Here is a 15051-nt window from a genome sequence, read left to right as displayed (position 1 = left end):
TGAAGCAACCCTTCCACTGTGAGCAGCTGTGAGCATGGCCCACAGACAGGCTGAGGTGGCCCAGGATGAGAGCCACCAGGGTTTACTGAGAACTGCATAATGCCGGGACCTGGAGCACCAGGAAACCAAGCAACCCCTCCCCAACCTGGAAAGTGGCCATTAAGCATAGCAGGCTGCATTGGCCCAGGACAGGAGCCACTGGCATTTTGGGACCCACACCATGCTGGGACCTGGAGCACCAGAAAACCAAGTAACACCCCTCCATGAGCAACTGTGAGTGTGACAGGCTCCAGCAGCCCAGGACAGGAGCCATCAACATTTACTGGGACCTGTGCCATGCTGGGACCTGGAGCACTGAAAACCAAGCAACCCCTCCCCTCCAGGGAGTGGCTGTGAGTGTGGCAGGCTCTGGCATCCCAAGACAGGAGCCTCCAGCATTTACTGGGCCCTGTACCATGCTGGGATCTGGAGCACCAGAAAACCAAGTCACCCCCTTCCTCCCACCCCACACCCCTGCATGCAGGTTTCTCCCACACTTTATTAGCAAGTGGGAGCCAGTGATCTGGACATTCCTTGAGAGGTTGACCATATGTAGCAAATAGGGGGGATTTCCTTCTACCATCTCTTTGAAGGCAAATACTTTTATCCCTGTTTTGCTTTGTTCTAATTAATGGTGTTATTTTAGCCTGTTTTGTTTTGTTCAACTTCAGTGTACATGAAAGTATGGGCAGCTATTTGAAGAGAGTGAGAGACTCTATGACAGCCATTAGTGACTTCCCTATTGTCTAGTCTTGAGGACTTAAACTGTGTTCCTCATTCTGTTCAGATCAGTTTTATACTAGGTTGCTTTGTATGAATTCTCTGTATGTGAAGACATGGACAACTACTTGGAAGAAAACAAGAGACAATATGATAGATAGTGAAGATATCAGGTCATCTAGCTTTGAAATTTTTATCTCTTACACTGCTTTCTTATGTCTTCTTTGTTCTGTTTTGTTGTGTTTAATTTTACGCCCTTTAAAATAAAAATAAAGGGTGGCTGGGGTAAATTGGCACACCATCCAGAGCCCTGGGACAATTTAAGATCATCTCTTCCAGAGCTCAAGGACTTGTCCAGTGCCCAGCTATACTAGGCTAATCTTAGCAGGTTTCAGGCCTCTACAGAACATGCCCAGTGACCCTCTCCCAAACCATGAGACTCAGTTAGCAGCAGGAGTGAGTGTGCACACCACCCCAAGTATTGGGCAACTTTAAGATCATCTCTTCTGGAGCTCAAGGAACCACCCAGAGCCCAGCCACACTACAGTAGCCTTGGGAGGTTTTGAGGACCAACTATATTATGCCCAGTGATCTTTTTCAATTATGGGATTTGAGAGCAGGTGAAGTGAGTTCCAGGGCATTGGTCTTCACCAGTGGAGAGCTTTAGCTCATCATCCACAGTGGTTAGGTGCCTGCCCACTTACCTGGAACACTGAAGGTGGCAAGGGAGGGCCTGAGGCCCTAACTGGATGAGGCTCAGAAACCTCCATTCTGTCCCAGGAGCCTAGGACACAGGAGATGATTTCCAACACATCCAGGGGAAGCCTTGGAACAACACTTGAAACACAGAAATATAGGAAAATGGCAAAGTGAAAGACCAAAATGCAATCTCAAACCTCTAGCCAATCCCAAGAAACCTCAGGAGCTATGTACATAGAAAAAAATATATGCCATACACCTGAAATACCTGAAATAATAGCTACTGAAATAAAGAATCAACTCTGGGAAGCTTTAAAGGAATTCAAACGAAAATAATCTCCGAGGTAAAACAAGAAATGATAAAAGAAATGAAAGAGATGCTGAACATATATAAATAAGACACAGTTAAAAGTTGGAGAAAATCAACAAAACAGTAGAATCCCTGGATGAACAATACAAGAAACAAACAGAATACATAAAGCAGACGCAAAGAGATACACAGGAAATCAAAAATTCCATTGAAAGTTGTAAAAGCTGCCTCAATGAAAGTGAAGAGAGAATTTCAGACTTCAAAGACAAGATTGCAACTAGTGAACAGAAAATGAAAGATCTTTTAAAAACAACAAGTAATCAGGAAATAACAATTCAACAGCTGCAAGATGATACAAAGAAAAACAAAATATGATTGAAAGGGATAAATGAAAAGAAGGGGACAACATAAAGGATATCAAGAGGATATTTAGAGAAGTAATAGCTGAAAATTTCCCAAACATGAGAATGGAAACTGACATCAAGACCAGTGAAGCGTATAGAACTCCAAATAGCCATAACCAAAATAAAACTAAACCCAGACATATAATAAACATCCCAGAAATCCAACATAAGAATAGAATATTAAAAGCTGTCAGAGAGAAAAGACAGATCACTCTAAAGGAAAACCTATCAGAATTACAGCAGACTTCTCAGCACAAACAATGACTCAAGAAGAGCATGGAGTGAAATATTTCAGATCCTAAAGGAAAATAATTTCCAAACTAGACTGATGTACCCTGAAAAAATGTCCTTCAAAATCGATGGAGAAATAAGCTACTTCCATGACAAAGAACAGCTGAAAAACTTCATGGTCACCAAGCCAACCCTGCAAAGAATACCGAAAGACAGTTTATATACACTGAGGAAAAAAGCCACTAGGCAAAGCAGACAATTAAACAGAAGAGAAAGATAAAGATTCAACAGCACAAAGATAACACGTCAATAATAAACCAACATATAACAGTTATAATGATTAATGTAAATGGTCTCAGCACACCAATTAAAAGAAATAGACTGGCAGAATGGATCAAGAAGCAAAATCCAACCATATGCTATCTACAAGAAACCCATCTAAACCAAAAGGATACTCACAGACTGAAAGTCAAGGATGGAAAACAATACTTCATGCAATAGGAATCCCTCCCCCACAAAAAGTGGGAGTAGCCATTCTGTGTGCACACAATGTGAACTTTAAACCAATAATGATCAGAAGAGATAAAGAAGGTCACTACATATTGGTTAGAAGAAAACTTCAAGAAGAAGAGATAACAAACTTAAATATATATGCAGCAAATTCCAAGGCACACAGTTATATAAAACAAGTACAAAACAGAAATGAAAAACCAAATTAGCAGTAACACAATTATAACAGGAGACCTTAACACACCATTGACACCAAAGGACAGATCAACCAGACAGAAAATCAGCAAAGAAATAACAGAACTGAAACATATCTATGAAAAAATTGACTTGATAGACATATACAGTGTTCCATCCCACAACATCAGAATATACATTCTTCTCAGAAGTACATGGGTCATTTTCTCAAATAGACCATATATACAGAATATATTTAAATAAATGCAAAACAGATGAAATTACCCCATGTATGTCATCAGATCATAGTGCTATGAAATTAGAAATTAATGATAAAAGATACTGCAAAAATCCCACAAACACATGGAAACTAAAATACACTGTTGAGTAATCAGTGGGTTATGGGGGAAATTAAAGAAGAAATTAAACAATACCTACCACCAAATGAAAATACAAATACAACTTACTGGAAACTTTGGGATGCAATGAAAGCTGTCCTCAGAGGAAAATCTATTGCAGTGAGTTGCTACATCAGGAAAACAGAATGAATACAAATAAAAAACCCGATGCTACACCTCAAATGTCTAGAAAACAATAGCAAGTCAATCCCAAAGCCAAAAAAGAGGGGAAATTATAAAAATCAGAGCATAAATTAATGCAATAGAGACTAAGAAAGCAATCCAAAAAATCAATGAATCAAAGAGTTGGTTCTTTGAAAGAATAAATAAAATTGATAAGCCCCTAGCCAACATTATTTTTAAAAGGGAACAAAAAGCTCAAATTCATGCAATAAGGAATGAAAAAGGCAAAATCACTACAGAGTCTGTAAAAGTACACAATATCATCAATACCTCTTTCAAAAACCTCTACTCTCATAGGTTTGATACCACAGAAGATATAGACAGATTCCTAGAAATATATGAAGTACCACAGCTAGGTCAAGAAGATGTAAAACTGGACTTCTGGGAGAACATGGTGGACAGATAACAGCAGCCACAGAGGCTCTCAGAGATTGCCAGCTTAGAATCCAGCAATGATGCAGTGTGAGGAGTCCTAAGCAAGGGGACATATACCCTGATGACCCAAGAATGAACTAAGCTGAGAGAAACCAACGGGAAATGCAATCCCGATGCTATAACAGGAACAGATAAAATCTCAGCACGGAAGGTGGAACCCACATCTCTGGAAACCATGATTTGAATTTCCTGCTGCCATTGCTGCATCCCAATCAGCACAGCAGGGAGAGAGAGCACGCGAAAGCTTTGAGAGCAGGAATCGGTGAACCAAACGGAGTTGAGAGGGGGACTCTGGAGGGGAGGGGAGGGGAGGGGAGCTCTGCATCGACCTGTGGTGATTGAGAGGAACAGGGACCCTTTCATAGAGTAGGAGGCTTCAACAGAGGACATTCTGGGACTGGGCAGACTAGCCAGAACAGGATGCTGCAGTGACTTTAGTCACATATTCCCCTCTCAAGCAGGATTGGTAGGGAGTCCTGACCTAGGTGACGCCACGGACTAAGACCCAGTATGCTAGCCCAAACCAGGTCCCAGTGCCTGGTGGTGCACCTTAGCAGTGAAGCCTTTAGTAGGTTCCCTGACCTGGAGGGGCAGGCAGAGCAGAGGCTGCCCAGGTCTGGGTCTCCCTAGTACACTGCAGTGGGCAGGAACACCTAGCTGGTGGATTCAAACAAACTGCAATCCACAAAGAAAGAAACTGGACCTCCTATATAAGCTTGTATGGAAGGAACAAAAAATATGGGAAAAGGGTCCTCCGCCCCCAATCATGAGAATACTGATCCAGGAAAGGTAAATACAAAGAAGAATGAAGACAGAAAACATGCAATATCAGACACAGCATCAATAGACATTAAGCAATATCTCTGGAGCCTCATAGACGAGTTCAAAACTGAAGTATTTAATGACCTAAAGCAAGATATAAGTAGAATAGTTAGAGAAATGCTAAGCACCACCCAAGAAAAAAACAGATGGTGGAATGGAAGAACAGAAAAAAAAAGGGGGAAATTGTTTGATGGAGAAAATAGAGAAAACATGGAATACGTGAATAGGTTCAAAGAGATTACAAGGACACAAAAAACTCTATAGAAAGCTGGCATAACAGGTTGAAAGAAACTAAGGATAGATTATCTAAACTGGAGGACAGATTTGTAATGTGGGAGCATGAAAGGAAAAACTTCTTAAAAATAACAAGAAAACAAACAGCAATAATACAAATGCTTGAAGATGATAAGAGGATCCATAACTTAAGAATTAAGAATTTAAAAGAAGTAGGGACACAAACAAATGAACTACAAAGGCTATTCACAGAAATAATCCAGGAGAATTTCCCTAATTTAGCAAATGGTAAAGATACTCAGATGTATGAGACATACAAGACCCCAGCCACCTACAACCCAAACAGACCCAGGCATATAATAATCAAAATTCCAGAAATCCAATATAAGAACAGAATATTAAAAGCCATCAGAGACAAGAAACAGATCACTTACAAGGGAACATCCATCAGAATTACAGCAGACTTCTTGGCACAAACCATCAAGTCACAAAGAGCGTGGAGGGAAATAATTCAAGATAATAACCTCCAGCCAAGATTGATATATCCTGCACAACTGTCCCTAGAAATTGGTGGAGAAACAAGGTGCTTCCAGGATAAAGAGGAACTAGGGGAATTTGCAACCACAAATTCAATTCTACAGAGAATACTGCAGGACATTCTAAAAGAGAAAAAGACCAAGATTCCAGCAACAGTGGCAGAGAGGCCACAAGGAATGGAGCAGAAAGCCAAATGAAGAAGACAAACTGACAACTAATGACAGAAAAAGAGCTCAACAGAAATGAGGCAGAGAAGGTTGGATGGTAGGAACAGCTATTTTGGAGAAAACAAGACATCATAATCAGCTAGTGCTGATTTATTTTTTTTTTCATTATCACAAATGATTTAATACCATAAACATTTCGTATTAAGTACTAAGATCATTTTTCAGGTATGATCTCAAAGAACATTCTCTAAGTTTTGGATGTAAGTGCCATGATTTCTTGGTTTGTATACTGACACTAACAGGGCAGAGAAGCGCTGATTATCAAATATTTCACATGTCTCTCAGATGCAGTCTTGAAGTGTCTAATGCACGTCTTTGAAAGGAAAAAACCTCTCTTCAGAGAACCTATAAAAACCTTTTGTCTCTTCCAGTTGTTATACAGAATTCTCAGCATATCCCTAAATTCATACTTCATAATTGCTACCAATGAGTACAGAAATCATTAAAATGACAGCTGTCATAGTGATCTGCAGAAAGCATAATTCTTTTTTTTTAATTTATTACTTTATTTGTTAATATTAAGAAGAAAAGGTAAAACAAATTTTTACAACAAAATAATGAAAAAGTAACAATTGTTGATAAATTACACAACATTATCTTTAGTCACTCAAGTACAAAATATGGGCATAAAAATTACTTCAATCAATATTAGCACAACCTTTCCTATTTAGTGAACTAAGTGACACTAATGGTATAACTAACTTGCATTTTTTTTTTCTTTTCAGCTAGTGCTGATTTAATATCATCTTGTTTTGAAGTCCCATCAAGCTTTTGGTCTTCTGTCTCCATCGGTCTTAACATGTTGTATCTTAGTGGATTTTATTATATGTGATAATATAAACAAAAAGTTTTATGGACAAGGAGATTATACAGAAACCATTGTTCATTTTTAGTTAGTTGGTTCTAAATACCCTGTAATACTGTCATTCTCTTGAATGGTTTCACATTGTCTTGATATGTTTGATTGTACAGTATACGAAGTTATACTCAAAGATTTCAAGGAAAGAGACAATATGGTAACTACTTTTATGTCGGGATATCTTGTGGTGAAACACTATTTTGCTTAAATGGTTATGTTCTGCTTTGTTGTTATGTCTTCTTTTATCTCAATCTCCTTTTTCATTATTTATTTTTTATTTTTATCTCTTTAATTAAGGGAAAAAATAAATAAAAAAATAGCAGGACATATCATAGTAACCCACTTTGATTTCCTATTAACTTGATTTGAAACCCCGTATAGCTCTCACCATCTTGCTTTGACTTATTTTCCTCTATTCTGTTTTGCTTGATAGTACCAAGACTGGTATAGGCAACAACTGTGAAGACAATAATATTTACTACATGCCCATTCTGGTTTGACTAGGATCTTCTTTTGAAGTCTTGTAATGTTTCCAGTATTTTGGTTTTATTGGTTTTGTTCTTTACTGTTTTGTTCAATTTTATTATAACTGATGATATAGGCAATTCTTTTTAAGATAGCAAAAGGCATTATGGTAACTATTGTTGATCACTTTGTATTCTGTTTTTACATTATGTACTATGTCCATCCTTTTGATTTGACTGACTCTGTTTTGTTATGTCACATTTGTTTTTTTTCTCTTCAGAAAAAAAAGTAATAAGAACTGTGGGAGTAATAAAACCCAAAAAGTGTAATGGTCATTGTAAAAAAGAGAGGAAAAGAAAGTGCTCTAAAGGATATAACTGCATGTATATTTAAATGTATAAGATAGATAGCCATATAACTGACTTTTTGTTGGATCATTGAACCGAATTGTTTGCAGTCTCACTGTTTGAACGTCCACTTTATATGCTTTAATTTTGTAACTTGAACAACTATTTTTAAGATGACAATACGTAATCTATTAACTAGTGATTACCTAATGTTTATTTTTTCTGAAATTCTGTATAACTTGTACCATTTTTCTGTTTTTTCTTTTATTTCTTTTTCTCCTTAAATAAAATTTTAAAAAAGAAAAAAAAATTTTGGTGGTAATTGATTCATGAAACTCCTGAATCTGGAAGCAATGCTAGTAAATGACCGTTAAGAATTATCCTTGACTGCCAGCTCTTTCTGTTATCAATAAAGAACCTTGCCTGATGTGAACAGAAGCCTCACCTGCACTGGGCATAATGCCAGTAGAGGGTGAGGCTGGAGATCCGGGCAGTGCCCACTGTGATTTCTCCATAAAAAGCTCAGAGCCTCGCTCCTGATCAGTATCTCTGTGGAGGAAACACACACTTGGTTGGCAATGCTCAGCTCCGGGCCCAGAGTGGAGGGAAGAGGGATGCTGTCTGTAAGTTATGGGAAGAAGCATTTCTGCCCAGTTCTGGTTTAAGTGCCCGATGTATGGAGTTAAGAAAAAATACAGAAAAAGAGCCGAAAACACTTTAGTGTGTATTGGACTAGAAAGGAGTATGGTAGTGACAAGGACATGGAAGAAGGATGGTTACAATAGTGACTTTTATTTTGCTTTTCTTCAGATTGCCACAATCCAGCTTGGTCTCCTGGTGCTCCTGATGATAGCCACTCGAGGGTGCAGTGCAGGTGAGTCTCTTCCAGGAGCCTGGACTTCCCAGCTCATCTATAGTTTTGGAAGAAAATAAGCAGCTGAGTTACTTCCAGGATCTGATCCTCTTATGAGCTTAAGATGACATCTTTGAGATGAGCTCAGGTCACCTTGGATATAGGCTGAATGCTGATTTCTGACCTCTTGAGGGATTTGACCTGTAGCAGGGAGTGTGTTGCTCAGGCCCACCTTGGTTCATGCTTTGGCCTCATTTTATTTTGAAGGGATCCTGCTAAGGACTGTTTGGCTTCCCATCTAGTACTGGGGCTTGGACTTACAACCTTGTGCTTGCCAAGCAGGCAGTTAGACCATTGAGCTAAAAATCCCTGGCCATTTGTTGGGTTTTTAGAAACTCGCTTATAGAGGTTTTTTTGCTTTGTTTGTTTTTGGTATTTTATTTTATTTTTTGGAAGGGGAAAGAGTTTAATTCTTTTGAATGCCCAGTGCCCAGGGCAGTGGCTAGCATGTGCATCAAGTTATGTGGAGAGGTATGTGTTAAGTCTGCACTGGATGCCAGGCCAGGTGGGCTGAATGGAGATGACACTGGCCATCTCAGAGCCTTTCATCCAGGCAGTGAAGCCCTTGGTTCAGTGGAGAAATGACTTTGAGATTAATAATAAGGGGAAGCTGGGTTTTGTGTCAAACCAGCAATGAGAATGAAACTCCTGTATTTTTTCCAGCTGTGACCAGTGCCTATCTTGAGGAAGACACCTGTTCTTTGTCTGGATTTCTGCCCCGAAGCTGCAATGAAGTGAAGCAGAGGTGCCGTAATGCCCGTGGTGAGTGTTGCAGGATAGACATTCTAGCAGAGCCAAGCTTTCTGGGAGGTTTTACTTTTTTGTATACAAAGAATGGGAAATAGTCCATACATTTTTACTGGATAAAGTTTATGATTTCAATTATTTTTAAGCATTCATTTGTGTGGGCATAAATTATTTTCATATTGCTAAGCAACCGTCACTCCTCCAGAAAATTTGCATTTCCTTTAATTGAGACACTAGCCACTAAGCAATACCTTCATATCTCCTTTTCTCTATTGTTCTATTTATGCTTTGGATAAATTTGCTTATTTAAGTTACCTTTTATAAGTAGATCATAAATGATTTGTCTTTTTGTGCTTAGCTTATTCTTCTTAAATAATATCAACAAGATTCATACGTGTTATAGCATGGATATTTGATTTCTGTTGAACTCCAATCATTGTGTTTGCACACATTTATCAGTAGATGTATACTATATATGTAATAGACACTGTACCTCTACGCATAGGCACAATGTTTTGCTTATGCATTCCATCTGTTGAGGGACACTGGGGTTGTTTCTACCTTTTGCATGTTGTGATCAATGATGCCATGAGTATTAGCATACAAATATTGGTTGGAGTTCAGGCTTCAGTCTTTTGGGTATATATTTGGAATGCAATTGCTGAATAGTTACAATTCCATGTTAAACTTTAGGCTGAGAGTGTCAGGGAGTTTAGGTAACTCTGTTTTGATTCATTCCCAGGGATGTGGTCTTCTGAGCTCAGGAGATCCAGTAGTGCTAAGGACACCAAATGATAGGCCCAAGTGAGGAGTGTTGGGGCCATGTTTATTTTTCGAGAGCTGTCCTGACTTTGTGGCTGAAATGTGCCTTGCGTGCAGACAGGTAGGCTCTGGGCTGCTTCTCCTTACAGATGGCCTGTATTTCCTTTGCACCAAGAATGGCATCATTTACCAGACCTTCTGTGACATGACCACTGCGGGTGGAGGCTGGACCCTGGTGGCCACTGTGCATGAGAACAACGTGTATGGGAAGTGCAAAGTGGGTGATCGCTGGTCCAGTCAACAGGGAAACAAAGCTGACTACCCCGAAGGTGATGGCAACTGGGCCAACTACAACACTTTTGGGACTGCAGAAGTGGCCACAAGTGATGACTACAAGGTTGGTGCCTTTGCCACCATTGTGGGAAGTGGTGCAGACTAGAGAGTAACAACATCACCAATACGCAGGAGGGAGGTTTGGAATATGGGGTGTGGATTTACAGCTGGAGCAGGTGAGAGAAACACATACCTTGAAGGTCAGTTCCTCCCAAGAAAACCCAATAAAACTAGAGCTCTTGAGTGGTGGTGGAAACCATTATCTTCTGGATTTGGGAGTGTCTGATCCCACCTGTCCAACTGTACACTGAAAACAGCTATCAGCTCAGGTGACGGTTGACGTGTGTGTTTTGTTTTTCTCATGGGGTCTCCTGGCCTGGTCAGCGTCACTGTTGTTTGCTTTATTGAATCCAGGCTACTACGACATCTAGGCCCTGGACCTGGGCATCTGGCATGTGCCCAACAATAGCCCCTTGGAGAATTGGGGGAATAATTCCCTGCTGAGGTACCGCACAGCAGTTGGCTTCTTCCAGCAACTGGGACATAATCTGGACTCTATCAGGTACACAGGGCTCCTGGCTGAGCTGATTTTCATACTATAGAGAGCAGCAAGTATTTGAGTTCATGAAGGAGTCATTTCCCCCTGAGGCTATCTTGCCTGTTTTCTATACCATAATTTACTCCTAGCTTCTCTTCCAATTAATCTGACCCAGGGAAAGCAAGATACCCATTAGAGTGAACTGTAGAAGAAAGATCAGAAATGGGTAAAGCAAGAGAATTTGAGAGGGAGTGCAAGGAGGGTGGTATGTAGGATAAGCAGAGCCAGATTCCTATGTTATGTAAAAATTAAACAATGTCTGAGTGGGCTAGGAATTTGGCTCATGGGTAGAGATGTTGGTTTGTATGGGCAAGACCATAGGTTTGATCCCCAGCATCACCAAAAATAAAAATAAAAATAGAAATAAAATAAAATAAAATAAATCTTTGTTATCAAGATCCAAATATTTCTCCTCTGTGCAGCATCCCAGTGAGAGCCAATGCTATTGTCCTTATATTCTTCATTTCCCACAGAAATACCCAGTGAGATATGGAGCAGGAAAGTGTTGGACTGATAATGGGCCTGCGATACATGTGGTCTATGATTTTGGTGATGCTGAGAAGACAGCATCTTATTACTCCCCCAATGGCCGCAGTGAGTCCTCAGTGCTCCTCTGAAATCTTTGTAGGAAAGATGATAAATTCACTTACAGTGGGTAGCAGTTATCTATCACATACTGCAGCCTGGTTCTCCTCTATGCATGTTATGTGCACAGTATTGCATCCTCTAATCTGCATGGCAACCGTTGAGGTCTGAGGTAATATTGCGTCCTTTGTGCAGGTTAGGAAGCAAGCAGGGGGAGGTTCAAGTATTTACCTTATTTCAGAGGCATGGGTGGGTTGGCTAGAATTTGGACTAGAGAAATTTGCCTCTGCACTCTACTTTTAACAACTCTGTTTCTTGTCCTTTGGTAAGTTGTCAGTATCAGGCAACACCCATGTGCACAAGGAAGAGCAACAATGTTGAGACAATTGTATTTCTATTGTGAGTGGAAACTATAAATGAACTATAAATATGTTTAACCTAAATCTGAATTTGGCAGCCTATCCATCCTATAGGCTGAGCCTGTGCTATAAAATCCACAGCTGCTATTACATACAATTGGGATTAGAGACCTTAAAATAAAAGAGAAAAAGAAAAGTGTGAAGAGGATCAGTGTGAGTGCCTTGCCAACTGCTGTAACATACATGGAGTGAAGCTAATTGGTGATTTTCTTGCATTGTTGTGTTCTCTCTGTGCAAACCTCTGAGAGTGCAGGGGAACCTGTGAGGACAAACTCTTGGACTTTTGGGTGTGGCAAGGTCTCTTTTGGCCAGACTTGGGCCTGGCAGAAACCATGCACTGGGCACAGTCGTTTTGGGGTCCACTGATACAGCTGAAATGTGGGTCTGGAAACTCAGTTTGGCACAGAGAGCTTCTACCTGGTCCAAAGAAATTGATTTCCACTATCTTCCTTGAATTTTTTTTCTCCCTCTTGTTTGCAGATGAGTTCACTGCAGAATATGTCCAGTTCAGAGTATTTCATAATGAGGGAGCAGCGAATGCCTTGTGTGCTGGAATGAAGGTCACCGGGTGTAACACTGAAGTGGTGAGTTTTCGTGGATTCCAAAGGGATCTTTGAGCAATGTGCTCTTTGTCTTTCTGTCTCGCTCTCTCTCTCTCTCTCTCTCTCTCTCTCTCTCTCTCTCTGTGTGTGTGTGTGTGTGTGTGTGTGTGTGTGTGTGTACTGTCTACGAATAGATACTGTGTCTTTTTAAGACCCAAATCAAGAATTGAATGTGAAGTGCACCATTGATACTTGCTCAACTTTTGGCCAAAATCACTCAGTTGCTTGAGGTTAGGGTGAGTCTTATGTTCAGGAACAGCCTGTGAAACATTTTGGAGCTAACACTGACCAACACCCAGCCATGTCCTTCTAGTGACTTTTAGTTTTCAGAATAAATTTTGGTGTTCCTTGTGTTTGGGGCTTCCATAGATACACACTGTGGAGGAACTGTGAGGGAAGTCCTGATATAATAGTAGAACACAGCCAACGTACCCTTGTCCCTCCCACAAAGGACTTCGGGCCTGAGGTCACCTGAGAGACTCCCTGCCAACACACTGTCCTCAGTTGTCCCCACCCCACCCCAACCCCAGTCAATAAGGTTTTTGTCCAAAAGACAGTGATAAGGGATCTCTTGAGCCTCAGTCTTCCTCTCACTAGCAGTCTGAAAAAGGTCCTGAGCTGTTGCCAGGTGACCCTGAGGACTTCATTTTCTTTTTTCATTGCTCAGCCATCAGCTTGTCCGTTTCCCAGTTAGGATGAGGCAGCTTCACTGTCAAGGACGACCCTCAAGGCATAATGGAGAATGTCACTGAGGGGCACAAGTGCCAGTCTTTGTGCCAATCTGTCTTTCATGGCACCTTTCAGCCATGGCCTGAAGCACAAGAAATGCAGTGTGCATGGTTCCACCCACACCTTAGAGAAGCTTGCAGGGAGCACCTCCCCTGTACTGTTCAGCAACACAGGATCCTGTGTTCCTTGTCCAGCATCTAGCAGGACATTGACACAAAGATGTCATTACTGTGTGAAGCCTTGAAGCATAATGGATATACAAACAAGGGGCCTGGGAAGGGAGCCAAGTGTTACAGTGCTCATATCTGATGTGTGAAGCCCTGGGTTTGGTGTTCACCAATCCCTGCAAAACAAAACAGAAACAACTAGGGCTACAAATCTTGTAACTGTGCTGGGTGCATCAGAGCAGCAACTACAGAAGAGGCAACTTCTAAGCTGATTCTTGAGAAACAGGCAAAAATCCATGAGGTAGTAATGTAACATGTTGAAGGATGTATGCTCAGGGCTCCTAGTGTTTCAGAAGGGATGTGATGTTGAGGGAGCTGCAGGGTGTTTTGCAGCACTGGCGTATAGGGTGTAAGACCAAGAGAGTCTTACAGTCTTTAAGAAAGAGGGAGATATGTCCCCTCCTAGGCAAGAGCACCAAAGGAATTCAAGAAGAATTTTATCAGGGACACTGAGAATGAATGTTCAGAAAAGTGGAAAGAAAGTCATCAGGCACGATGGAAATAAAACTAAAGGAAGAGAGATTGTTATGAGTGTAATAGATCAATACCACCAATGGACATTTCAATGTGGAACAAAGACTTTGCCACTGAGATATCTTTAGCTTTACCTGCTGATCTCTCATTACCATTTCCTCCTTTTTTTTTTGTAATAGGGATCAAACTCACAACTGTGTGCTTGCAGAGCAGACACTTATGCCATTGAGCTAAATTCTAAGCTCTTCTTTCCTTCTTTTTTAGCATTGCGTTGGTGGAGGAGGCTTCTTCCCAGAGGGCAATCCTGTGCAGTGTGGAGACTTCTCTGCCTTTGACTGGAACGGATATGGAACTCATATTGGATCGAGCAGTAGCCGGGAGATAACTGAGGCAGCTGTGCTCTTGTTCTATCGCTGACACCGTCCTCCTATGGGACCCACGATTCTTCTCCCAACTACCAGGTCCCTGTGATGGAGACTATCTTACCTAGTGTCTAGAATGCAGTGGCTGAGCCAAGGAAAATAAAGATATTTTGTTGAAGGCTTGGTGTTTCTATGAACTTTTTTTCATGCAAGGGTAAAGAACTGTTTTCCAAAGAGTGTGTACTTTGGAGTGATTCCATGTCAGCTATGTCTTTAGTGTTTGGGGTGTTAGAGTGTGGCAGAGGACAGTGTCTCCCCCGGACCCTCTCATGTAGCCCCTTGAAATAGTGGGAGGAATAAAGGGCAGGGAGGAGGCATTTGTCTATCCTTTCCTAACTCACATGTGCTGAGCAATCCAAATCTGCATATCTTAAAGAAGATAATAGTAGTGCACCACTGAAGAAAGGGATTACCCACATTCATATTTGGTCCGTTCATTGGTATCTGTGACTCTTTTCTTATGGAAAAATGGGCCCAACAGGCATGTGGTGATGATGACTCTCCAGGGTCTAATCCTGCTGGAATTCCAGCAGGATTTCTTTTAAGGACTTCTTCAAACGCAACCAGGTGGTCAAATCATCCCCATATTGTTATTGGTACACATAAGATGGATAAAGACATCAGTCCCGATGCATAGAATGAATAT

At 40.8% G+C, this 15051-nt stretch overlaps 1 protein-coding gene across 1 annotated transcript; it reads left to right on the top strand.

Annotated features, from left to right (window-relative positions):
• Nucleotides 1-8155: 8155 nt before the first annotated feature.
• Nucleotides 8156-14523, top strand: LOC100724554 (intelectin-1a-like). The gene is made up of 8 exons (XM_063253536.1): nucleotides 8156-8217; nucleotides 8405-8468; nucleotides 9171-9269; nucleotides 10166-10413; nucleotides 10764-10911; nucleotides 11421-11541; nucleotides 12432-12535; nucleotides 14248-14523. The coding sequence occupies exons 1-5, from the start codon at nucleotides 8173-8175 to the stop codon at nucleotides 10851-10853; spliced, it is 546 nt and encodes a 181-aa protein (XP_063109606.1). The 5' UTR covers nucleotides 8156-8172; the 3' UTR covers nucleotides 10854-10911; nucleotides 11421-11541; nucleotides 12432-12535; nucleotides 14248-14523.
• The last annotated feature ends 528 nt before the right edge of the window (nucleotides 14524-15051 follow it).

This window comes from Cavia porcellus, unplaced genomic scaffold, assembly GCF_034190915.1.
Source record: "Cavia porcellus strain 051 isolate PalLab524CR breed Dunkin Hartley unplaced genomic scaffold, mCavPor4.1 scaffold_7, whole genome shotgun sequence".
Classification (NCBI taxonomy): Eukaryota; Metazoa; Chordata; class Mammalia; order Rodentia; family Caviidae; genus Cavia; species Cavia porcellus.
This window is presented reverse-complemented; position numbering and strand designations above follow the sequence as displayed.